The sequence below is a fragment of the Pan troglodytes genome, chromosome 21 (assembly GCF_028858775.2).
Source record: "Pan troglodytes isolate AG18354 chromosome 21, NHGRI_mPanTro3-v2.0_pri, whole genome shotgun sequence".
In the NCBI taxonomy this organism is placed as follows: Eukaryota; Metazoa; Chordata; class Mammalia; order Primates; family Hominidae; genus Pan; species Pan troglodytes.
Window position 1 is genome coordinate 23,869,629 of NC_072419.2, and position 25,433 is coordinate 23,895,061.

At 42.2% G+C, this 25,433-nt stretch overlaps 1 protein-coding gene across 1 annotated transcript in view; it reads left to right on the forward strand.

Moving 5' to 3' along the window:
• Positions 1-25,433, forward strand: part of PCSK2 (proprotein convertase subtilisin/kexin type 2) — a 256,990-nt gene that overhangs the window by 126,512 nt on the left and 105,045 nt on the right. The window contains exons 3-5 of the mRNA XM_001138346.7: positions 5,721-5,834; positions 7,924-8,032; positions 16,712-16,749. Coding sequence (XP_001138346.1) covers positions 5,721-5,834; positions 7,924-8,032; positions 16,712-16,749 — 261 coding nt within the window. The remainder of the gene's footprint in view (positions 1-5,720; positions 5,835-7,923; positions 8,033-16,711; positions 16,750-25,433) is intronic.

A 25,433-nucleotide genomic window follows, 5' to 3' on the forward strand; every position in this document is an offset into this window, starting at 1 on the left:
TTTTATTCAATAAATGATGCTAGGATAACTGTCTAGCCATATGCAGAAGAATAAAACTGCACCCCTTTCTTTCACCATATGCAAGAATGAACTCAATATAGATTGAAGATTTGAAAGTAAGACATCAAACAATAAAAACTCTAGAAGAAAACCTAGGAAATACCATTCCAGACATAGGTCTTGGTAAAGATTTCATGATGAAGACTCCAAAAGCAATCACAACAGAACAAGAATTGACAGGCGGACCTAATTAAGGTGCTTCCGCACAGCAAAAGAAACTATTGACAGAGTAAACAGGCAACCTAGAGAATGGGAGAAAATATTTGCAAACTATGCATCTGACAAAAATCTAATACCTAGAATCTATAAGAAACCTAAACAAATCAACAAAAAAAAAAATCCCTATTTTAAAATGGGCAAAGGACATCAACAGATACTTCTCAAAAAACACACAGGTGGCCAACAAACATATGAAAAATACTCAATATCATTAATCATTGCAGAAATGCAAATCAAAAACCACAGTGAGATACCATCTCACAACAGTCAGAATTGCTGATTAAAAGTCAAAAAATAGGCTGGGTGCGGTGGCTCATGCCTGTAATCCCAGCACTTTGGGAGGCCACGGCAGGCGGATCACGAGGTCAGAAGATTGAGACCATCCTGGCCAACACTGTGAAACCCTGTCTCCAAAAAAATACAAAAAAAAATTAGCTGGGCATGGTGGCACACGCCTATAATCCCAGCTACTCGGGCGGCTGAGGCAGGAGAATCGCTTGAACCCGGGAGGTGGAGGTTGCAGTGAGCCAAGATCATGCCACTGCATTCCAGCCTGGTGACAGAGCAAGACTCCATCACGGAAAAAAAAAAAAAAAGTCAAAAAATAGTAAATGTTGGCAAGGCTGTGGAGAAAAGAGAACACTTATACACTGTTGATGAGAATGTAAATCAATTCAGCCACTGTGAAAAGCATTTTGGAGATTTCTCAAAGAACCTAAAACAAAATTATCATTCAATCCAGCAATACTATTACTAGCTATATACTCAAAGAAAAATAAATCATTCTACCAAAAAGACACATGCACTTTTCTGTTCATTACTACACTATTCACAGTTGCAAAGACATGAAATCAACCTAGGTACCCATCAAAGGTGGACTGGATAAAGAAAATGTGGTACACCTCATATACACCATGGAATACTATGCAGCCATAAAGAAGACCAAAATCATGTCCTTTCCAGCAACTTGGATGCAGATGGAGCCCATTATCCTAAGCAAATTAACACCTGAACAGAAAGACAAATACCAGGTGTCCTCACTTATAAGTGGGAACTAAACATTAGGTACACATGGGCATAAAGATGGGAAGAGTAGACAATGGGGGCTACTAGAAAAGAGGAAGAGCAGGGAAAACAAGGACTGAAAAACTGCCTATTGGGTACTATGCTTACTACCTGGGTGATGGGATCATTCATACCCCAAACTTGAGCATCATGCCATATATCCATGTGCCCCCTGAATCTAAAATAAAGTTGAAATTACAACAAAAATTTTTTTAAATGTTTAAAAGATATTCTCATAGAAATAATAATGATACCCAGTAACAAAGATTTCTACTTTCTTATGTTTTTTATTTGTACAAATGTGTAAGCCAACGGTCCTATTTGAGGAAGCGTTCTAAAACTAAATACAGAAGTGAACTATATGTTATTTTCTGAGAAGGGGAATAATTAAGTTGTATGCATGTTATTCGTATCACATCTAAATGGTAATAAAAGGTATAGTGTATGGAAGGCTAAAATTCAGAGAAGGAGGAAGAGAGAATAAGTCAGTGACCTTTTAGTAATAATGTGAAAATACAGTTTAGACACTCAGAAATATTTCTCTGACATTAAGGGCTTTATCATACATGGAATTGTAACACTGCAGTCTTTCCCAGAGGTCTTCTAAAATAGTTTATAACCTAATCTGTCTGGTCATGGTAATTTTATTTATAATGGAAAACAATCTAAATGACTAATAAGAGGGAAATGGATAAATTGTGGTATATGACTCTGGAACATTTAGGTAGCCATTAGTACTTAATTTTACTTAAATTTTAATTTTAATTAAAGTATGATAGCTAAGTAGCAGCATATTACAATTCTTATGGTAGGATACTCAGTGAAAAAAGAATTCACAACTTTATAGTATGATTACTACTCTTTAAAAATTAGGTATGAATATGAATTAAGATTGAATGAGAACCCAGAACAATAAACATGATTAATAGGGTTACATGGTATCATTGTGGGGAAAAAAAAAGTTTTCCAGTTATTTGTGTGTAACAAGTGAAAGCATATATTGTTAAAGGTGTTCGTCTCTTTCAAAGTGTAACTGTGGACAAGAAGATAAACTGACAGACTCAGAAAGCCCCCTTCAGTCTCAAGACTCCTAAATTCCTGAGTTGCAAGGAGGCAGTGCCCAGAGAATGCAGCATTCCTAAGCATCACTAGTTTCCATTAAAACCTAATTTATGGAATTAAAAATTAATTTCATGGAAATGAATTTGAGCAGTCTTTTCATTAGAGCACACTTGGTTTAAATGAGTTTGGAGTGGTTGTAATAGCCATTCCTGCACTGTTATTTATAAAGGTGAAATCTGATGTGAGTATTTTTGTTCTTACACTACTGAGAAACAACATATTGCTTAGAGTTTTCAAACTTCCATGTGATAGTTGCTCTTGCTCCCCGAAGATCCTCTCAGGGAAGTTATTTATGACAAGGAGTCCCATAGAATGGGAATCCCTCAGTGAAAGTCAACCAAGGCCTCCGATTAGTGAGTAGAGCAGATAAAGGCCTCTCGTTGTGGGACCAAAATGGGAAGAGGCAATGGCCAAAGTGAGACACCTTCTTTCCCAAGTGCAAGAGGCACTCTTGCTTCCATAGTGAAAGAAGGTTGCGAGATGGGTGTATCTGATGGCTATCTTTCCAGGCGGAGAACTATACATTTACTTCAACATTTTAAACATTCTGTTAATGAATATGCACATGTGTGCACGCGCGCACACACACACACACACACACACAGAGAGAGCTATGGGAATATGCTGCACAAATCTCTGACTTCAGGGAAAATAATTGACCAAGGCCCCCAGCTGCTGCACTCTGAAATCTGTCACTGTGCCAACAAGGCCACACTCCCCCCAGTGACTGCGAGCAGCAGGGGAACTCAGGCAGGCCCATTTCTGGGAGACACAGGGCTCCTCAAATTTAATCCCCAACAGTTTTACCAAACCATCCTTAGAGTACAGGGGAATCAAGGATGAATTTGCCCAACTTTGTTCACTGTTCTTTACTTGGGGTCAGACTTACATCACAGTTTCTTGTATTTTTCTTTCATAAAATACTTGCACATTTAATCCCATCTTGGCAATGGCTTCCTAGAGGATATACATGTGTGTGTGCATATATATGTACATATGTGACAGTATGACACACACATATATACACACATACACACATATATTTATATATATACACACATACATGTGCATAAGTATATATATATGTATTTGTACCTTTGAATCATAATTTATCTCCATTTGATGGGCACTAGTTAGGTCCAAATTTTTGCCGTTATAAAAATACCCATCTATCCCATTTTTCTAATTATTTCACATTTCTTTGGGGAGATTTTTTTTAAGCTTGCCACAGTGACTGTGACTGTCCTTTGTTGGAATACCTCCAAAGAACTCCCAGAGCCAATGCCACACTTAACACTTGTTTTCCACATGTATAGATTTTCTGGTGTGGCTACAATTTCTCTGGCAAATGAGCTTCAGGCCTTCTCATGTCAGTGTGCAGAGTAAAGAACTGAGGATCTAGCCTTTCACAGGATCCTCTGCAAGGCAGTGCAGTAAGGAGGGGAAGGGTTTTCTGCCACGTCTGCGGTCTCTTCGTTCTTCTCTTCCTGCCGTCATTCTTGACCTGGGCCCTGCTGTCCTTCTCTCATCTGGTATCCATTAGAGTTCTTGATTACAAGCAACAGAAATGGATTCTGCTTCACTTCAACCAGAGAGAAGTTGTCAGGAAGATATCGGGGGCTCACAATCAATGGGCGGCTGGAGGATCAGTCTTGAAAGCTCCGGGGCTGGGTTGCAGGAACATAGTGAGGATCTTTTACTAGGAGAGCCTGGTGAGGGAACCTCCAGGATAAATGGGCTCCAGGGGATCCTGGTCCTTGCTTCACCTTCCCAAGATTCAAATCCTGGGAAAGAGACACCCACAGAGGCACCCCTAAGGTAGAGGGAGACTCTAGTGCCTGCAGCAGGCGGGCACCTAGAACTTCACTCCACCAGCACAGAACCTGATGGATTGGAAGTAATTCCCCCAAATACACTGGGGAGATTTGGGAAGAGGAAAAAAAATGTTGGGATACAAAATATAATAGTAATATCCAGCAGCACCCTTTTATATATATGCATAATCCTTGAGTTTGTACATGTTCGGAGACTGGCCACAACTGTTGCATGATAAATTAGTTTTTGTCCAAGTGAAAGCAAGTTTCCTGATTAAGACAAAGCCTAGCCATTGCCAGAAGCTGCTTGAACTAACTCAGCTCCTAAATTGCATTTACATCCAAGAGCTTGGGGTTCTTTCTGGCTGTCCAAAATTGAAATGTTGTCAGTGCAAGGACACAACACCATCCATCAATTTCTTGTCAGAGGTTCCTCTCTTACCTTCTAGGACTTTGCTATGGCATTTGTTGGCTCTCCAGGTCAGCCTCATTGTTTGTCTGTTTGTTCTTGTTCTTGGGGAAGTTTTCTTTTTCAGCAGATTCTCAAACGTGATAGCACTGTCAACAAATTAAAGACTGGGAAGCCATCCAGAAAAATTATCCATGCTGTTTTCACTCTCTCCCTTCCTGAATCCACATCAGTCCTCTCTCCTTAATAGAAATGTTCCATTGTTTTATTTCACTTAATGACCCCTACCACATTATCTTCTTTAAGAATACTTTACTCAGCCAGGTGCGGTGGCTCATGCCTGTAATCCCAGCACTTTGGGAGGCCAAGGCTGGTGGATCACCTGAGGTTGGGAGTTCAAGACCAGACTGACCAACATGGAGAAGCCCTGTCTCTACTAAAAATACAAAATTAGCTGGGTATGGTGGCACATGCCTGTAATCCCAGCTACTCAGGAGCCTGAGGAAGGAGAATCGCTTGAACCTGGGAGGCCAAGGTTGCAGTGAGCCAAGATCACGCCATTGCCCTCCGGCCTAGGCAACAAGAGCGAAACTCTGTCTCAAAAAAAAAAAAAAAAGAATACTTTTCTCTATCTAATTCTTACTTTAGGGAAACTCACTTTGAGTCATCACCAAAGCCTGTCTGTTCAGTGCAACCATAAGTAAACGCTCTCATAAAATAATGGTAATGGGTCAGGCACAGTGGCTCACACCTGTAATCCCAGCTCTTTTGGAGGCCAAGGCGGGCAGATCACTTGAGCTCGGGAGTTCGAGACCAGCCTGGGAAACATAGTGAGACCCCCCCCATCTCTACAAAAAAATACAAAATAATAATAATAATGGTAAGGTGAGCATGTATATGAGATGAACTTACTTTTGCCAAAGAAAAAAATACACCTGATAGACAAATGAAATTTGGATTCATGGAAAAAAATTCCAGAAGACGGAATGTTCAGATTATATTCAGGTAATATGTCAGCATTTTCATTCCAGGTAAAGATGGCTTTGCAGCAGGAAGGATTTGACCGAAAAAAGCGAGGTTACAGAGACATCAATGAGATCGACATCAACATGAACGATCCTCTTTTTACAAAGCAGTGGTATCTGGTGAGTGTCTTTACGTCCTTTTGGACATTTCCCATCTTGAGACTCTGGATAAAAGATGAATTCCTGTATCCTCATTATTCACTAGGATGTTAGCCAGTATCCAACTCAGTGACCCTCTCTGTCCCCTTACATATGTATTGATTTTCTGTCACCACCTGTGCATCTAGTTCTCTAATCTGCTTTCTTCTGGAACTGCTAAGTAGCCCTGGTCTCCTAGGGTGGAGGCTATGACCAACAACTGATGGAATTCTCTTCAGTTCTGAAAAAGTGCACCAGTGTATGACTGAAGATTTGCAAAACTATATAAAAGTCAAATCAGAGGTCTGGGAAGAGTAATGCAGGGGTTTCAACAGACAGAGTAACAGGGGACATAATGAAGTCATAGGCCTAAAAGAAAGGATCCAATGACTTTGCAAGGGGCTAGCAAGAAAGCTTGGAGACTAAAGTAGCAAAAAGAGCATCTATTAATGCTTCCTAAAACAATGGCAGGAAATCAATTCCATGGGGCTTAACTGATGCAGGCCTGGAGGCACTAAAACCCATTTTGTCTGGTGAAGTGAGCATTTTGAGGGTCACCAACAGTTCATCATGATCCATTTGGACTGGCCAAGCTATGTTTAAAAAGGGATCAGTGACTCCAAACCAACCTGAACTGCAGGGCATATTGACAGAAAGGGAGTGACTAATTTGCAAATGTGAATGAAGCTTTATTTTATTTAAGATTAAAAAGTGATGAACAAGAGAGAGAACTAAATTACAGCCTTGTGGACGGCTACATTACAGGAATTCATCACAATTTCCCTTCTGGGGCTTCAGAGCTTGACTCCGACTTATGCTTTTTGGCATGGAAGTCCGAAAATCCAATATGGGTAATTGAATGAGTGTACTTGTATTAGTCAGGATAGGCTAGGTTTGTTGCAATAATGAACAACCCTCGGATCACAGTAGCTTATCAAAAGCAAGGCTTGTTTCTCACTTTTGCTACACGACTAATGCTTCATAATTGCTCAGAAACACAGGCTGACCAACCTCCATCTGAGCTCCATTCCCACACTGCTTTCATAAGCCCTTCAGCAAGGAAAAGGGGCAAATTGTAGAATTTTTAAAAGAAACTCTTAAAGCTTCTGCCTGGATGTGAAAAAATGGCACATGAGATCACATGTCATTGGCCAAAATCAGTCATCCGCCATTCTAACTTCAGAGTGGGTGGAGAGGTGTGTAGTCTTAACATGTCTCTAGAAGAAAGAGCACAGTAAAGTTTTTAAAGAGCCCCAATGACAATCATACAATGTTTTAGCAATATCATAACAGCCACTGATCACTGTGGGCTTTTGCCAGTACAAGCTCTGACTTCATTATTTTTTTTACAATCCATCCTGGAGAAAACCTACACAGTACAAAGACACATGAAGATTGGGAGTGGACATATTACTGTGGAATTGCTCTTTGTTTTCCTTTCTTTCTTTCTGAAATATTTTTGGGGGCCAGGATGAGGGGCCTTAGGATTTATTTTTCTGCATTAGAACATGCACTAAAGGTGAGCTAGTTTTCTTTAATTCAGTTCAACAAATACTTTTGAACAAGACTTAGTGTGGTGGCACTGAAATTACAAAGATTAACTAGGACATGTTATCTCCTGCAAAAGATATTGTTATTTAGTAAGAAGTTATATTCAAATAAGAATAATCCAAAACAATATGCTGTAAATTCAAAACATGAGGTATAAACAAAGAGCTATGAAAGTGAGCATTTAATTCTAAATCAGGGAGGGTTTCCTGCAATAGCAGCTCTCTTATAGAAAAAGTTTAAAGATAGTGATCTAGTTATAAGATATTAGGGGATTGAAACTATGTTTGCATATTTACAGAAAACAGAAAACACAAAGTGTTTATACCAAAAAAAAAAAATGGAGAGGAAACACTATAGGTAGTTTGGGAGGGACACCCAAAAGTACTGTTTCATGGAAGATGTGGCCTTTGAGCTGGTCTTGAAATATTAGATGGCTATAGAGCATGTCAACTAAATATGTACATGGGTGCTTTACAACACCAAACTAATACCATTCTCTGCTTTGAAATTCCTGTACCAGATCAATACTGGGCAAGCTGATGGCACTCCTGGCCTTGATTTGAATGTGGCTGAAGCCTGGGAGCTGGGATACACAGGGAAAGGTGTTACCATTGGAATTATGGATGATGGTGAGTATTTTGAAGCCTGTGCCTCTTTTGGAAATAAGCGTGCCTTTGCTTGCCTTTTGATAAAAGTTGTATTGTTTTGGAGATGCTAACCAGAGATGGAACAGCAAGATACTGGGCATGATGGCCACACTGCACTGTGCCCAAATCTTCACCTTTCTTCCAATCAGTGGTCCTCAAACTTGAGGTTGCACTTAACAAATATTTTTTGAATTAATAAATAATAAGCTAAACAAATGAATAAATGAAAGCTGCCTATCACTCAACCATAATTTCTTACTGCTTACACTTTACCTTAAAATGTCCTCTAAACCTCTTTATATTTACCATCAATTTCTCTAGACCCACACTATCCAATGTAGTCACCACTAGCCATATGTGCCTATTTAACTTTACATTTTAATTAATTAAAGTTAAATAAAATGTAAAATTTTATTTCAATTCCTCAATCACACTAGCCTCAAGTTCTTGGTATCCACATGGGGCTAGCAGCTGCTGAAATTCGATTCCATTTTCATCATCACAGATAGTTACATTAGCATGACTCTACATCCATAGAACAGCTTTTCAGTAACAGGATTGGAGCTTGGGGAAATTTGACTTTATTGCTGCTTCAGAATGAACCCTTGTAAAGTAGCCTTTGATAACCTTTTATTACAGACATCCCTTACATGTTATTCAACCTGCGTGCCTACCAAAGACTTAGCAGAGCTTCATTTTCTATAGTTTGTGATATGAAAACCAATGGGCTTGATGAATTGGCATTTTTCCAACTACACACGTCCTTGGCCCTGCCAAGATTGTGGAGAATTGCCGCCTGTGGTCGTTTCACTGGGGATGTGTTTTTGCCCTCCATCACCCATCTGGGTCTGCCAGCAAAAAGCTCTACTGTGCATTATTGACCCAATTATATACAAAGGCTACACAGAGATGAAACAGTTGAGCCTTTCCCATCTGAAGATCCTCAAAGAACAGAACACTATGTTCCTTAAAGTAAGGCTTTGAAGCAGAAATGACAGAGGAAACCAAGAGGAGCCAGCCTGCTTAAAACCTGCGTTGTCTTGTGTGGGCTCATTAAATATCAACATAAAAACAATGCCTCAATGTTTTTTGATGTGTGAGACATTTTTAAGTGGATGTAAAACCTTCCTCCAGAGGCCAAGGGCTCTCACAAGAAGAAAGGAGCCCTGCATGAGAGTGTGTGTGCTCAGATGTCAGGAGTTTATAAATGTTTCTTCTTTTCTCACACTTGTTCTTGAAAACTGTTCCAAAGGGGTTCAGGCCAGCTCACCCAGGAAAACAATGCATCAGGGTTTGGGGAAAACCTACCTAGGAGATATTGTCATGACCATTTCTAACAGCATATCCTACTGGGTATCCCCAGCCAGGGATCAGAGAAGCCACCCTAAAAGTGGCACTAAAGTGCCAACAGATGTGCATTGCTCTGCTCTTAGGAAACCTCCAAGAGTACTGTAGATGCCCATTTCAGAATACTTTAACTGAAAGCTCTTTGACTGACTCCTAAAGTCATTGGCTCCTGACTCATTTCCACATGCAAAGGCAAGCCCTTTAGAAAGTCTCAGCAGAATTTCTCATTTGATGTTCTTTCTTCAGCTGATTAATGGCCTTTGGGTTCCCAAAAAAGTAAACTCTGCCCCCCAATTACAATTCCTGGTTTCTTCTTAGTTTTAGTCAATTACTGCTGCAGAACAAAGCATCCCAACATTGAGTGGTTTAAAAAACAACCATATTATTATCTCTCACAGTTCTGTGGGTTGCTGGAGTTCAGCTGGGCAGTTCTGCAAGTTCCACTGGAGTCTATCATGCAGGTGGAGTCAGAAGGCAGTTGACCCTGGAGTCAACTAGAGGCTCCAATGGGAGGCTGAAAAGGCTCAGCCTCCCTCCCTTTCCATGGAGTCTGAGGACCTCTCCTCTCACATGAGGCCTCCAGCAAGGTAGATGGATTTCTTATAGGTGGCTCAGGACTCCCAAGAGTAGGCCTTCCAAAAGAGAAGAAGCAGAAGCTGCCAGTCCTCTTAAAGGCTAGACCTGGAATGGGCACCGGTAACTCTGCCACTTATGTTGGATGAATGGTCCCAGGGCCAATCCAGATTCAAGTGGAAAGGAAATAAACTCTGAATTTGTGGCCATTTTTAATGCATCACATGCTATTCCATATGATAACTGAAGAAAAGTATCCAAGTTCACTGTTGAATAGCAAAATGAGAACATTTGGGACAAGGGCAGCTCCCCACATGGTGAGGACAAGGACAGATGCTCTTGCCATGTAATTGGCCATCTCTGTCCTCACAGCTAGAACCGGGAAGGCTGGCAACATCAGTACTGCATTCTCTCTCTTAACGACCTGCACGCACGAATGGTATGGTGCCATGTCCCAGACATTTTCTTGGCAAGATATTCCAAAATAAAGTTAAAGACAGACACAGATGCCAACCCTGACACCTAAGGACAAAACTAATGTCATATTCTATCAACATTGTCTCTCCACATGTTGGCCTGTGTGGCAAATGTTCAATCATCTGTGTGCAGAAGTTTAAATTTGTGGACAGCCAGTTTTAATCGCTGCCCTCCCATCTCTGGTTGCCCAACTCCAAACTCAGCCATCATCCCCTCTGCTGGATCCAGTGACTAATGGATGCTCAATAAATATCTGCTGCCTTCACATAGGTACAAAGCAATGTCATTTCCACATGCTACATATCACTAGGAGAGGACCTCCATGGTTAGCTGCTGTCTAAAGGGGCAGAAATTATTTCGTAAGGGTCTACTAGGACATTACACGTATGTAGATATTAGCAAGGACCCCACTTAATGATGACAACTTTCTCCCTTTTACTGTAATGGAATTGTTTAGAGTTGGGAACTTGACCTGGAAAATGGAATGTGATCATGACAAGATACAGGGATGGACAAGAGTCATCCAGCCCAAGAATAATTCAGGGCAGATGGCTGGTTCTCAAGATCACACAAGATCGGAGAAGGCATGGGTCAAGGCCCTTAGCCATTATCAGATGGAGCCAAGGAAGTGAGATGGAAGGCCAGTGAGCTAAGGTCAGAGGGAGCTTCAAGCTGAAGTAAGAATAAACAACTAACAGTAAAAATGACAAACATTTATTGAGTAATCACTATGTGCTAGACACTGCTTAGCATTTTGGAAATACAACCACAGTTATTCCCTAAGGTTGGTATTATTATAATCACCATTTTACAGATGAAGAAACTGAGGTTTAGGGAGGCAAGAAACTGCCCAAAGTCTCACAACTAATTCTAACCACCATTCTTGGTACTTGGAACCCAATCCTTTGCTCTGCCTTCCTGGTGAGACTTTATGAACGGGGGCCTCATTCGAAATAGCATTAGGAGATATACCTAATGTTAAATGACGAGTTAATGGGTGCAGCACACCAACATGGCACATGTATACACATGTAATTAACCTGCACGTTGTGCACATGTACCCTAAAACTTAAAGTATAAAAAATAAAAAATGACACCACCAGGATGTGGAAATTCTCCAGGACAAAAGACAGTTTTTTCAATAAATTCAAATAAATAAATAAATAAAAGATTCAAACCTGAGGACCAGATAGTCACCCACACCCTTCTGAGAGATTTAGAACTCTGCATCACATAGAAAACAGTAGGAAGGTCCAGCAGGGTGACTGCTCCAGTTACTTTTGCTGCATAACAGATAATCCTGTATTAGTCCATTTTCACATTGCTGATAAAGACATACCCAGACTGGGTAATTTATAAAGAAAAAGAGGTTTAATAGACTCACAGTTCCATGTAGCTGGGGAGGCCTCACGATCATGGCGGGAGATGAAACCGTGTCTTACATGGCAGCAGGCAGGAGAGAGAGTGAGAGCCAGGTGAAAGGAGTTTCCCCTTATAAAACCATCAGATCTCGTGAGACTTATTCACTACCACGAAAACAGTATGGGGGAACCCACCCCCATGATTTAATTATCCCCCACCGGGTCCCCCCAACAAGATGAGATCTGGGGGAGGACACAGCCAAACCATATCCAACCCCAACACTTAGCAGCTTAAAGTTGCTATTTATCTTTAATCATGATTTTGTGGCACAAGAATCTGGGAAGAGCCTGGCTGGGCGCTGCTCACTCAGTGTTGCTCATGCAGTTATGATGTTAGCTGGGCTGCAGTCTTCTGAAGGCCCCGCTGGGCTGCACATCCATGATGGTGCACTCCTATCGCTGGTGGTTGTTGCTGGTTGCCACTGGAGCTCAGCTGGGACCGTCAAAAAGAGTGCCCACATGTTGTGCTTTACTAGAATTTGGTCTTGATGTCTTACTCACCAGAGTGGCTATAAACTCTATCCTGCCCCAACAGGACTCCAGGGGATTGGCTGTAGATGTTTACAATGTGCCTGTCTTAGTCCGTTCCTGATGCTATAACAAAATACCTTAGACTAGGTCATTTATAAATAACAGAAATGTATTTCTCACACTTCTGGAGGCTGGGAAATCACAAATTCAGTATCTGACAAAGGCTTGCTCTCTGCTTCCAAGATGGCCCCTTGTTGCTCCATCCTGTGGAGGGGACAAACACTGCGTCCTCCCCTGGCAGAAGGGGTAACAAAGGGATGAACTCTCTCCCTCAAGCCCCTTTATAAAAGTATGAACCCCATTCATGAAGGCACAGCCCTCAAAACCTAATCACCTCCTAAAGGCCCAACTTCAAAATACTATTGCAACTAGGGATTAAGTTTCAACATATATTTTAGAGGGACACAAACACTCAAATCTCAGCATTTCACCCCGCCCGCAAGCACCCCCCCCCCCCGAAAATTTGTGTCCTTCACATACAAATACACTTATTCTAGCCCAGTAGCCCCAAAAGTCTTGATTTGTTCCAGCACCAACATCAAAGTCTAAAGCCCAGAGTCTCATCTAAATATCATCTAAATCAGAGATGGGTGAAACTCAAGGTACGATTCATCCTGAGGCAAATTGCTCTCCAGCTGTGAACTTGTAAAATCAAACAAGTTACGTATTTCCAAAATACAATGGTGAGACAGGCATAAAACATACATTCCCGTTCCCAAAGGGAGAAATAGGAAAGAAGAAAGGAGTAACAGGTCTCAAGTAAGTCCAAAATCCAAAAAGGCAAACAAATTCTGAGGCTTGAGAGTAATCTTTTCTGACTCTATGTCCCACCTTCTGGACACACTGGGGTGGGAGCTGGGCCTCCAAGGCTCCTAATGACCCCTCCCCCAAGGCTTCACTGGGCACAGCCCATGCAGCAGCTCTCATGGGGTGGAGTCTCATGCCTGCCATTCTCCCACACTGGAATCACATGTTAGTGGGTCTGTAGTTCTGGGGTCTCAGGGCAGTCCCACCCCCAAAGCTCCACTGGGCATTGTCTTAGTGGGGGTTTTCTATGGTAGCCCCACCCCATGGCAGTTCTCTGCCTGGGCCCCGAGGCTCTAGGGTTAGGGTTAGGGTTAAAGAACTGGAGCTCAGAGCCAGGGTTCTGACATGCTACACATCTGAAGTGAACTATTAACATTCTACCTAGGAATGTGCACATGGAACTCCTTCCTAGTTCCTCAAGGTCTCCAGGACTGTCACCGCTTCCTGAGAATTGGGACTATTGTGGATTAGACTTTCCAAGAAGCTTCAAATTGATGATAGGATGCTAATGATTTATGAACAAAATTATAACCAAGTATTTGTCATTTCTGTGCCACATTTATTATGATTGGCTGGTGATCAGTCGGTACCCCCATAGGCTGTGAGCCATAGATAGTTGTACAGCTCAGGTTCTATGTCTAATCACCTGCGGTTTTCCAGGACCGACACTGTGCCTGGCATTCACTGCTGAGAAATAAACAAAAGCATGAAGTATAAGAATGAATATGAGAATATTGTAAGAATTAAAAATAAGCCAATTAGGAAGATGTGTTCAGTACCTCCCACCTTAAAAGATAATCAAATATACAAAAATATAAAAGTACTATCTAGTTACCAAATTACTATTTTCCATTCTTCAGTCCATTATTACTTTTTCCGAATCATGTTTGTTGTCCTTCACAGTCGTATCAATCATTCTCTTTCTCAGACCAAAGTCGGTATCTGTTCTAACTTAACACTTAGTATTCCTCTTAACCTAATTTAAGATCGTTTATTTTAATTAGGCTAAATTTATCTTGTTTTAATTCTAATTTCCTTCTGGTCTCAAATTATCTCCTTGCTCCAGTATTTTCCCTTGACAGAGAACCACTACTATTTATTGGAACATTTTTCTCCTTAACAGCTTCCATTCTCAGAACATGAAGCCATGTTTTAAAAATTGACTTCCTGTTGGAAAATATATTCTCTGGGTGTGTCTTTTTTTACACTTATTTAGATAAGTTTGTTTGATCTAGCTAAGTGTGAAAAAAGACACACCCAGAGAATATATTTTAAAATATAAATATTTAAAATATAAATTATATTTTTGATAATTTATATTTAGGTATAAATTATCAAAATTTTTCACCCAACAAGTTCACAAAATTTAAGCTATCTTAACAAATAGAAGCAATTTAATTTCAACACAATATGCTGAAACCAAGTGGATATTTTTTAATGTTTCTTTTCTTCTGCATATGCACACTACTCCAGAGATGTGGTAGATGTTAGGACTAATGATGATAAGAAATAGAATGTATTAAGTGTTTACTATAAGCTGAAGACTTTCAATGAATTGTCTCTAATCTTGAAAACTGCTTTGCAAAGTAAGTAATAGTCCCATTTCAAATACATGGAAACCAAAGCTCACAGAGATTATGTCACTTGGCTAAAGCCACACAAGTGTTAGTGTCTGAGCCCGGAGTGGAACTGGATCCGCTGATTTCAAAGCCTATGCTCATCCCCAACTTCACCCCACAGCCTAAACTGACCATTTTGCTTGGGGGATATTTTTTGGTTTGCTTTTTGGGATTTGTTTGTTGTTTTCTTTTAGAGACAGGGTCTTGCTGTGTCTCCCAGGTTAGTGTGCAGTGATGTCCTTATTTTTTGTAGAGACAGGGTCTCACTATGTTGCCCAGGCTGGTCTTGAACTCCTGGCCTCAAGCAATCCTCCTGCCTCAGCCTCCCAAAGCACCAGGATTACAGGCGTGAGCCACCATGCCTGACCAAAATTGACCGTCTTTGAATTAGGATCCAGAACAAGGGTTAACAACATTTAAAAATATTTGTCTTTAAATATTCTGATGCCTTTTCCTCTGAAGACCTCGGGAGTCAAGTGGGAGAAGAAGGCATAATGATTTGGGGAGGGGACTATAGTCTCCCAAACTATAGAAAGCAGCCATAGTGACAGCAATTGCTTCACTCATCAAAATCAACAGTGAAACCTAACACACGTACTGTAGATTAGTGACTCTCAGTCCAGTTACTAATTGTATAACAGGAAAAAAAAAAAAGAAAAATTTCTGTTCAGAAATATGCATCCTAATACAAGCTCTTTTGGGGAAGGCAAATCTCTAATGGTGGCCTAGCCTTAGTAAGCATGCAGTGAAGATAGCAGCCTTGGGACAGATTTAATGATACTTCTGGCTTTCAGATATTGCATCCCCATATAGTTATTAAATGCACCAGCTGCTGGGCCAAGCATACCACGTGCATTCATTTCTTTAGTCCTTACATTGTTCTCACCCCCAGTTGATCAAAAAGGAAAACTAGCACAGAGTCCAAGCAACTTGCCTGAAGTCTTGCAGGCAGTTATCAGGGTGGTTGGGACTCAAATGCCTGTCTTTGACTCCACAGACCTACGTTTGTAACCATTATGCTAGATGGTGTCAAGAACCTGCCCTGTTTCTTGGAGGGCTAGATGCTCAGGTGTAACTGCTGCAAAGATTATGTGGTTTTGCAAACCCAAATGAGAGCTTTTCAATTGCCCTTGGAGTTTCTTGATGCTTTCTGAGGTCCAAGGGTCTGACGGAACTCAGCAGTGCTCATAGTCCATGATTTTACCCTTGGAACGACTACTGGGCAACAAGACAGGCCACCATTCAGGAGAAAGCAGGGCTCCTGCTGAGACATTCAAGCCTCAGGCTTCCTGGAAAGCCACATTCTGAGGAGACAAGCCTCAGCTCCCAACCAGAAACACCTCACTGGAAACCATTTGCCCTTTACCTAATGGCTTTTCTTGCCCAGCCATGTTCTCTTATTATTTCCATGCCAGAGTACCTTCTCCTAATCCATTGCTGTCCGTGCCCTGTTAAATAATAATCACTTTTCCTCCCCAGGGCCAGTTTCATTTCAGAGAAATGCCAGTTGATGCTTTAAAAATGTCAAGATTTCTACAAATCTCTTTTAGATCAGTGCTCTGATGAGCCATCCATCTCACTGTCACAAAGCCCCTTAGTGCTGACATTTATGTCAGAAGTGTTATCCTTGGGCCTCAAACTCTAATTGGCTTCACTCTCAAGCGTGTCTTGGGCAGCTGTCTCTCCGCTCTGGCAATGCAGCCCACCTTCACACCTCCACACAGAAGGGAGGTGCAAGACTGGGAGCTGTGTGATGGGGCACTCACCCCCATGGCAAGCCTTCTGGCACCAGCCCCATAAAGAGGGCACTTTCTTGGGCAGCTTTCCTGAGGACACAGTGGCAGGTATTAACCTTTGGTTCCTGTGTTATTGTTGTCTTTTCACAGGGATTGACTATCTCCACCCGGACCTGGCCTCCAACTATGTAAGTACAAGCCAACTTTGGTGGGGAAACAGATGCATCTTAAATTTCCTGGTGTCCCTAGCTATTAGGAACATGCACGTTTCTACATGTCTATACACGTGCATGCAAGTACAGGAGCATGCACACACACACACACACACAGGAGTACACCTGCTGGAACATATGCACGCACACGTGGAGGAACACACACACAGGAACATACACACACATGCATAAGCACAAAAGATGCACGCGTACTCATAGGCACACATGCATGCACACACAGACAGCCACATGGGCAGCCACACTGGAACTGTCCATCCCATTGGAGCCACAGCTCAGGCCACAAGCAAATGGACAAGGCATGTGGCCTGGCAGCAGGCAAAGGCAGTGGCTTTGAGAGAAGAAAGAAACCTGACGTCTGAAAGAGCAGAGTGCCAAGAAAGTAGGTACAGGGAGGGAGAAGAAGAGAGAGACTTGGCAAGGTTTAAATCAACTCTACCTGATGATATTGAATTGAAGGGTGGAAATGAGCCATTTGGGTTCTTGTTGGACAAAACCAAAGGCAAAAAGCCAAAAACTGCAGTGACTCACATTGCAGCCCCAGCTTTATGAAAGTAAGAGCGTTATCTTTTTTGATTATTTGTGTCACTTATGACCACTCCACTGACTTTCCCCCATAACATTGAGAATTACTATCCCTTGACAAACAAGCAATGTTAGCAGAGAATCACCAAAAGCCCTGCTGGGCTGGAACCACACACTCTAATTTTTGACTCAGCAAGTCACACGCTGCTTTCCTGATGAAGCCCACAAGCCCTTTAAACAGAATCGATCACTTATTTTAACCCCAGGGAGTACAAGATTCAAGCATTGGTGTGTTCACTTAAAATTATCCAAACTATTTCTAAGCTATGCTTCTGAGACCTCCAGATCTAGGTGTAAAAAATGTTGTCTTAGTCATTAAAGAGACTCATATTTAGAGAACAAGGGCTTGCATAAAAGAAAGGATGGTTACCCAGCAAAAAGTGTTTGGAGGTCACCAGTCTGGGTCATTTGTCCTGGAAGGCGAGTGTCTCTACGTTGCACAAAGAAAGTGGGAATATTCCATGTGTTTCATGCACTGGGCAACAAGAAACAAGGCATTGAAGGGATCTTATAAATCTAGAAGAGCATAAATTGAGAGGAGCATCTTTTTTAATATTAGGAAAAACTATTAAATGAATCATTGGCAGAGTCCAGCCAATGTGGCCCCAGAGAGAAATGACAGAAATTAAACCAAAGCTATATTCCCAGCAATGATAATAATCCATGTCTATGGAGAAGACCATTGTAAACTGCCTGTGCCAGCGGTCCTGTGTGTGGAGTCTAAGGAAACAGCCCTTCTCCCTGTCTCCTCATGGTGCCTTCCCTACTGAACATGAGTGGAGCTGTCTGCTGGTCTTCTCATGCACTTCCTTAAAGGGACTGCCCTGGACACAGTCCTTGCTGCCTCCCCCTGACTATGGCTGACTCCGCTAGTGCCTTCACCTTTCCCTGCCTCCTCCATAACTGCAGGGCCCTGGAGATGTGTCAGGCAGGGGATTGAGAAGTGCTGCATTGCATTTTCTCCAAGGCTCTGATGTATCTGGGGCTGTTCCTCACAGAGAGCAAGTGTGGCAGGGATCATGGCCTGCAGGGTCGGTGGTCCTCCCTCCGAGGGCTGTCCCCACTCCACCCTCTGCAGACAGAAGCATTGATATTCTCCACAGTTCCCTCCATCTCCAGGACCCAGTGCCTCACAGGGCAGCCACGTGGAGTTCTGCTCACTTTCCCAAACCATCCTTGGGGAAACAATCATCTTGCCACTTGGAGGACTTCAAGGTGGGGTGGTACCCATTGGGCTGGAGAGCTGAGGGCACATGGCCTGTCTCCTGTGCATAGCATAACCCCACAAAGGCCTAAGACATGGAGACCGACCTCTGCATCCTTCCCTTCTCCCTGCCTAGCCCAGGCAGTTCCTGTCAGGCTGCTCCCAACTCCAGCTGCCAGATTCGAAAAAGATAGTCATTCATTGGGGGCAAGAATCCTCTGGGGTTCCAGTGAGCTGCAGGTACAATGTTAGTGGATGGTGTGATCTGTCTGCCAAAACCTTCATCTGAAATTGGAATGTGAAACCTCCATATTGAGCCGTGCCAGCTTCTCTGAGATCTGCAATACCAGAATATACCTGAAGAAATCTTATCGGTTCTGTGAGTCTCAAGTTCTTTTTTCTTCTTTTCTTTCTTAAGAACATTTTTCTGATTAAAAAATAAATGCATGTTATCTGTCAAAAAATATGAAAAAGCATAAAACAGATTCAAAACTAGCCATAATACCACCATTCTTATTATTTTGACATATTTTGGGCCTTTAATTTCTATGTGTCTATTTTTAATGAAATTGGGCTCTTATTGCATATTCTTCCCTTCTGCTTGATGTGCCATAAACATTTTTATGTTATTAAATATTCTCCAAAACATAATTTTAAGGGCTACATGGCATTAGCTCATGCTATAATTTATTTAAACATTCTGATCTCCAATTGTTGAACAATTAGGTTGTTTCCAATCAGTGTTTCACTGTAAGAGGGAGATGAGATGGCAGACAGTAACATGGGTGGACTCCAAGCCATACCATGCTAAGGAGAACTGAAAGAACTGGAAAAGCTTTTCCTGGAAAAAAGAAAACAGGCACATTGAGTATGTTTTCAAATATTTCAAATTCTCCTGGTAGAATGAGGCATTCCACTTGTTCAGTAATTTCTCCCAAGAAAATTCTCACCAATGGGTGGTAACCACAGAAGCAAGATTTTAACTCAGTCAAAGGAAGAACTGTCTAGTGATTAAGATAGTAAATTATTGGGAGGCCAAGGCAGGTGGATCACGAGGTCAGGAGATTGAGACCATACTGGCTAACACGGTGAAACCCCGTCTCTACTAAAAATACAAGAAATTAGCCGGGCGTGGTGGCACGTGCCTGTAGTCCCAGCTACTCAGGAGGCTGAGGCAGGAGAATCGCTTGAACCCAGGAGGCGGAGGTTGCAGTGAGCTGAGATTGCACCACTGCACTCCAGCCTGGGCGACAGAGGGAGACTCTGTCTTGAAAAATAATAAATAAATAAATAAATAAATAAATAAATAAATAAGATTAGTAAATTAATGAAAGTAACAAATTCTTCATACCTGAAAATATTCAAGAGGAAGTTTGATGGCCACTGGTGGGATGTTATTGAAGAGATGACAATGTCTATGCTGAACTTAAACTAGATGAGACCTAAGAATTGAACAGAAAATGTGATTTCTGTACAAAACTGCACATCTTGATAACTTTCATTCAGAGCAAAGTCTGAGTCTTCAACTTGTATCAAACACTTGGAAGCTGACAATGAAATTATATATATTTACATATGGCTGTGAAAATGTTCTGCCTCTGGTATAGACGAGAAAACTGAACACCTAACTATCTCATGCTTGATTCCTCAGCAGAGGGTCCAAACTGGCTGGTTTTTAATGGCACAGTGTCTCTCTCACCCTGTGTAGAGTTCAGAGTGGCAACTTCGGAGCGACTAACCACATTAATCTTCTTTATTTTTAATTAAAAATTTTACACTATCATTAACACAATGAGGACAGCAAATAGAGTAGACCAGCCCAGGAGAGCAATGAAACCAGTAGACAGTGATAGGCTCGAAAATTGTTTGAGCAGAGAATTAACAGGCAGCTTCACACCTCGTTAAGTGACCTAATGGCTTGGAGGGATGAGCCAGCCTGGTGCCCCTTGAGAGAGAGGTACTTGGTGGAGTCTTTGCTTGGGTTTCCCTAGAAGCAGACTCTGAAGCAAGGGTTTGAGTACAAGTAGGTTATTTAGAAGAGGATTCTAGGAAGCAGGGGTAGAGGACAGGGAATGAGTCCGGGAAGGAAAGGTAGCTTGTAAACGGGGCAGTTATCAAACAAGACAGCACTGTGGGCACTGAGGCTTAATCTCACTGGGCAGCTCTGGGAGACAGCATAGAATATGTGAGCCAGAGTGATCCCCCTTGGGATGTGATGCCTCAAGAAGCTGGGGTATTTATGTGACAACTTCGTCAGTCATTGGTTGAGGGCTTGTCCCAAAAGATGTTCCTACCTCCCCACAGCCTGGGGAAAAGCCCTGGGCAGAGGTGTGGGTACAGACAGCTGCAGCTTACCAGGGACATGAGGGTGTCAGGCTGAAGGGGGATGTAGCAACGTCTGCCCCAGAGATGCCTTGGAAATTCATGAAAGGTTAAAATAAATAGACATGTTCTATGTTGAAAAAACTCCTTGTGGTTACTGATTTATTTTCAGTGAGGATTGAAAACTCTACCCAAGGCTCCTCAAAAAAATTACTTTATAATCAAACCAGCCAAAATGTTTCTGAAAGCAGAATTATTTTCAAAGCTTGGTTATTCTGTACATTAAGAGAGGAAACAGCATATGCTGGTAGTCCAATTTATTCCCATTAAACTAAGAATAAAAGACTTGGAAAATTGCAAATCAATATATAAATGTAAGTTGTTAGTGTTAATCTAATTCAAAAAATCCACACTGAGCCTGCTGAGTGTTGGGAGTAAAGGATAATAACGGCCACTTGGATTATTACTCTATTGTTCTATGATTGAATTTCATCGGAGGGATCCAGTCCCACTGGTAAAAGTTCACTATTCCAAATAATTAAAATTTTTCTTTTTCTATCCCAATAGTCATGACACGAAATGAGTATTAGCCAAGAGACTATTTTAGACCAGGTTAAAATTACAACCTCCTTTACCCATCTTCGCTATAATAACTGGGTATTTTCTCTAAGTCAATACAATGGCTGTGGATTGAACCTGCTATGTGCAAGCCCCAGAGGAAGAGAGATAAATAAGACACAGGCACTCTCTAGAGAAGTTGGCAGGTCAGTAAAGATGCAAGCATGTGAGACATGACTGTCAGGTGAGGGGCAGGCAGACAGGGAGGTCGTTGTCTCTTTACTCTGAGCTCCCAATCCAGTGAGGATTGCAGGCTGGGTTCACAGTACTGGCCCAAGCTCAGGGGTTCTGTTAGGTCTATGGAACAAAGGGAGACTTCTTCAAGAACATGTGGAGTGTGACTTAGGTGGCAGCTTTCAGGGCATGGAGGTGGGTGGGGTAGAACGTCTCCTGCTTTGTAGCTTTGCTGAAGCTACAAAGGTGAAGAAAAGGCTGGTGGGTCTGTAGAATCCAAGGAGAGCCTTCTTGCTGTGTGCTGGGTTTTCTCAGAAGCAGAACCTGAGACAAGGATTTGAAAGCAAGTCATTCATTTGAGAGGAGATCCCACGAAGCACCAGCTGGGAAGGAGGAAATTGATGCCAGAAAGGGAGAGTGGCCCAGAGAGCAAATTACCCCTTAGGGCAATGGGAGCTCAATCTCCCTGGGGAACTCTGGGAAACAGTGTGGACCAAGTGGGCCTCAGAGTTACCCACAAACTCCTGTCAACCACTGGGTGAAGGCCACTACCCAGGAGTAGAGATGAGGTGGGGAGATAGAAGGATTCATTCTAGACAAGAAAAATAGGGCCCTGCAGACAGAGTCTTCAGCAGAGTTGCATGTGCTGACAGTTGGAAAACAGCCAGCTTGCAAGGGTAGGGTTCTGATAGTTGGCAGTAGTGGAAACTGAGTCAAAGCTGAGATGACTCCTGGCTCCCTACCTCATGATGCAGCCTTAGAGGAGCATATCAAACATCTTTGAATCTTAATTTTTTCATCCGTGAAATGGGCAAAATGGATGTCTTGTCAGGTTTGTTGCAAGGTATCCTTGAGATAATATGCGTATCAGGCCTGGCACATAATAGATGCTCAATAAGCATTCATTTCCTTCTGTCTCAGAAGAGTTGAGGTTACAACTTTGCACAATTTCGGGTTGTCCTGATGGAGAAGCAGGGGTGTGCCTCAAGAAACCAGTGCAGTTGTTCATTGGACCTCCCAGTGAGCTTAGGGTCATTAAAAGAAGAAAGGACAACTGATCCAGGCTAAGTATAAGATTGTGAGGGTTGCAAAGTTAAGGGCAAAAATCAGAGGATACCAACATAAATCTCAAAGGCTTTGAAAAACAACATCCAAGAAAAGAGAAGGTAAAGGCAGGGAGAAGACCCATTGCTCGTGGCCAGGGATGTAATGAAGGATGCCCCCAAGGAAGCGGCATTTCTGACCTGCATCTTCTTCCCTGTCACATACCTTAGAACTAGATGAATATTCAAGGATAGTCATAAGGGAGGGTTAATCCCTAAGGTGGGCAAAGGGATTATAAGGTAGCAACTACCCCAAGTGAGGTTTTCTCCGAGCCAGGGAAATCTCCTGGTATTTAAGCCACTGCAGGGTGGGACATCAACTCCTGTTCTGATGGCTGGGAGGATGGGCCACTTCTTGCACTCCGTCTTCTAGCTTGGAAACTGTGAGTGATGCTCTGAGCAGCTCCAAGATCCTGTGCTGAGAATCTGTCTAGATTCATGACACTTCATGAGCTTTTCCAAGAATTCTTGAGTGCAGCAAATACAGAAGTTTGCATTGACTCAACTCCACATCCTTCCCTAGACCACAGCGTCTGCCATGGGACTCTGCAGAATCTCCCTTTAAAGAGGTGAAGTGTATTTCCTACCCCTTGACTTTGGATTGGGCCTTGTGACATGTTTTAAGCAATAGAATAATCTAGAACTGACAGTGCCAGTTTGGAGCCTAGGCCTTAAGAGGCCTTGTGTGCTCCCAACTGCCTTCCCACGCCTCTGCCATCGCCATTAGAAGGGCATTCCCAGGCTCTCCTGCTGTACCCTAGAGGAGGGTGAGAGACATGGAGAAGAGCTGCCCTGCTGCCACGGCCTGAAGCACCACCACCCACACTGGCCTACAGAGCTGCAGTAAGAAGCAGAGCTGCCTAGCTGAGCCCCACCAAAATCACCAAACCTCAGCCAACCCACAGAAACAAGCAAGCCAGCCAAGCTCAGCAGAGCTGCCTAGCTGAGCCCAGCCCAGAGCACCTAGCTGCCAGCTGAACTGTGGACTCGTAAGCTATCTAAACACCTGCTGTTATATGCTGCTGACATATTATGGCCGTTTTGTGTAGTAACTGTTACAGCTGCCCATGCTAGACCCCCTTCTCCATCCTCCTACAGTACTTGAGGTGTACCCCAGTCTGGAGAGAATATTGGCTTCTAGGCCTATCCTAGACCTACCGAATCAAAATCTTTAGGGACAAGCCTCATAGTGTGTATTTCTTTTAGAATATTGGCTTCTAGGCCTATCCTAGACCTACTGAATCAAAATCTTTAGGGATAAGCCTCATAGTGTGTATTTCTTTTGAAGCACTCCAAGATTCTGATGGTTAACCTACTCATTCATTTTGGCACTTCATTCATGCATTCAATCATTCATTCATTCAACAGTGCAGTTCACCTGTAATGTTTGACTACATCACAGTTAGATCATAAGCTCTTTGTAAGGAAGCGTGTACTTTGTATGTGTTTTGTGTCCCTCTTAACACTTATCACAGTGTTAAGCAAGCACTTAATACATATTTGTTAAATTGCATTAAATGTTAACTCACCAATATTATTGCAAGTAATACCAGGAACTAAATTATATGATGACCCTCTATCGACGATGATCAGAAACTGCAGCATGCACAACCCTCTGTGTAATTCCTAGTTCTCAACCACCTCATAGGTGGATGCCACCATTGCCTCCTTCACCATGCATGATACTAAGGAAAGAGAGGACCCTGGAACCTAACTGAGTTCCTATGGCTGCAAGCCTGGAGAGAATACGATTCGAGAGGTGAATAATCCACATGCAAATAACTACAAGCTATTTCTTTCCTTTAATGTCTAGAATCCCTCAAGTTGCTGGAAATGCAATTAGGTTCCTAGATAGGAGAGGACAAATTATGTTCTTTGGTTCCGTTCAAAATTTGGAACATTATTTATGTTCCAGGGTTGCTATTTCACCAACAGAAGTGATCGTAAGAGAAAAAGGCCCACCCCTACATTCCTGCACTTTTCCATTCTTTAGATGGGTCCTGACAGGTGACTGTCTCTGAAGTGGGTGCCTGCTGAGAGCTCAGAAGAGCTGCCAGCACAGGAAGTACCTTGAGCTTGACAGAAGTGTGCACATTGGGCCCCAGGGGGCATGTGGCCTCCATGATAAAAGGGCGGCAGCAAGAAACCGGCACAGTACTCAGCCCCGAATGACTCAGATGTTATGAAGTACTGATCACATACATTGCTTCTGGCTTTTAGGCCTATGAATATTTAAATAAGCACATTAATATTGCATATGAAATTGAGGCTTAAATAACCTTTGTTTCTTATTGAAAGGAAGGGCTGGCATTTTCAATGTGCTCTTGAATGCTGGCTGGATCATGATGAGCACTTTAGCACCAGGAGATCAGACTGAATACTGAGAATGGGAAATTTTTAAAAATCACTTTGATAGACCGTCAGTCAAATGACTATCACTTAATGCAACTCATGTACTAGAGGAAACTATTTATTTTTACAGAAACATACTTGCTTTAAAAATAGGGAAGAAATGAAAACTTGCTTAACAAAATGAAACTACTTGTATGGACCTAAACTTACAGCTATAGCTGAAAGCAAAGAAAATATCTGGTCATTCTATTATTTTTAATTATTCAATTGACTAGTATTTGTTT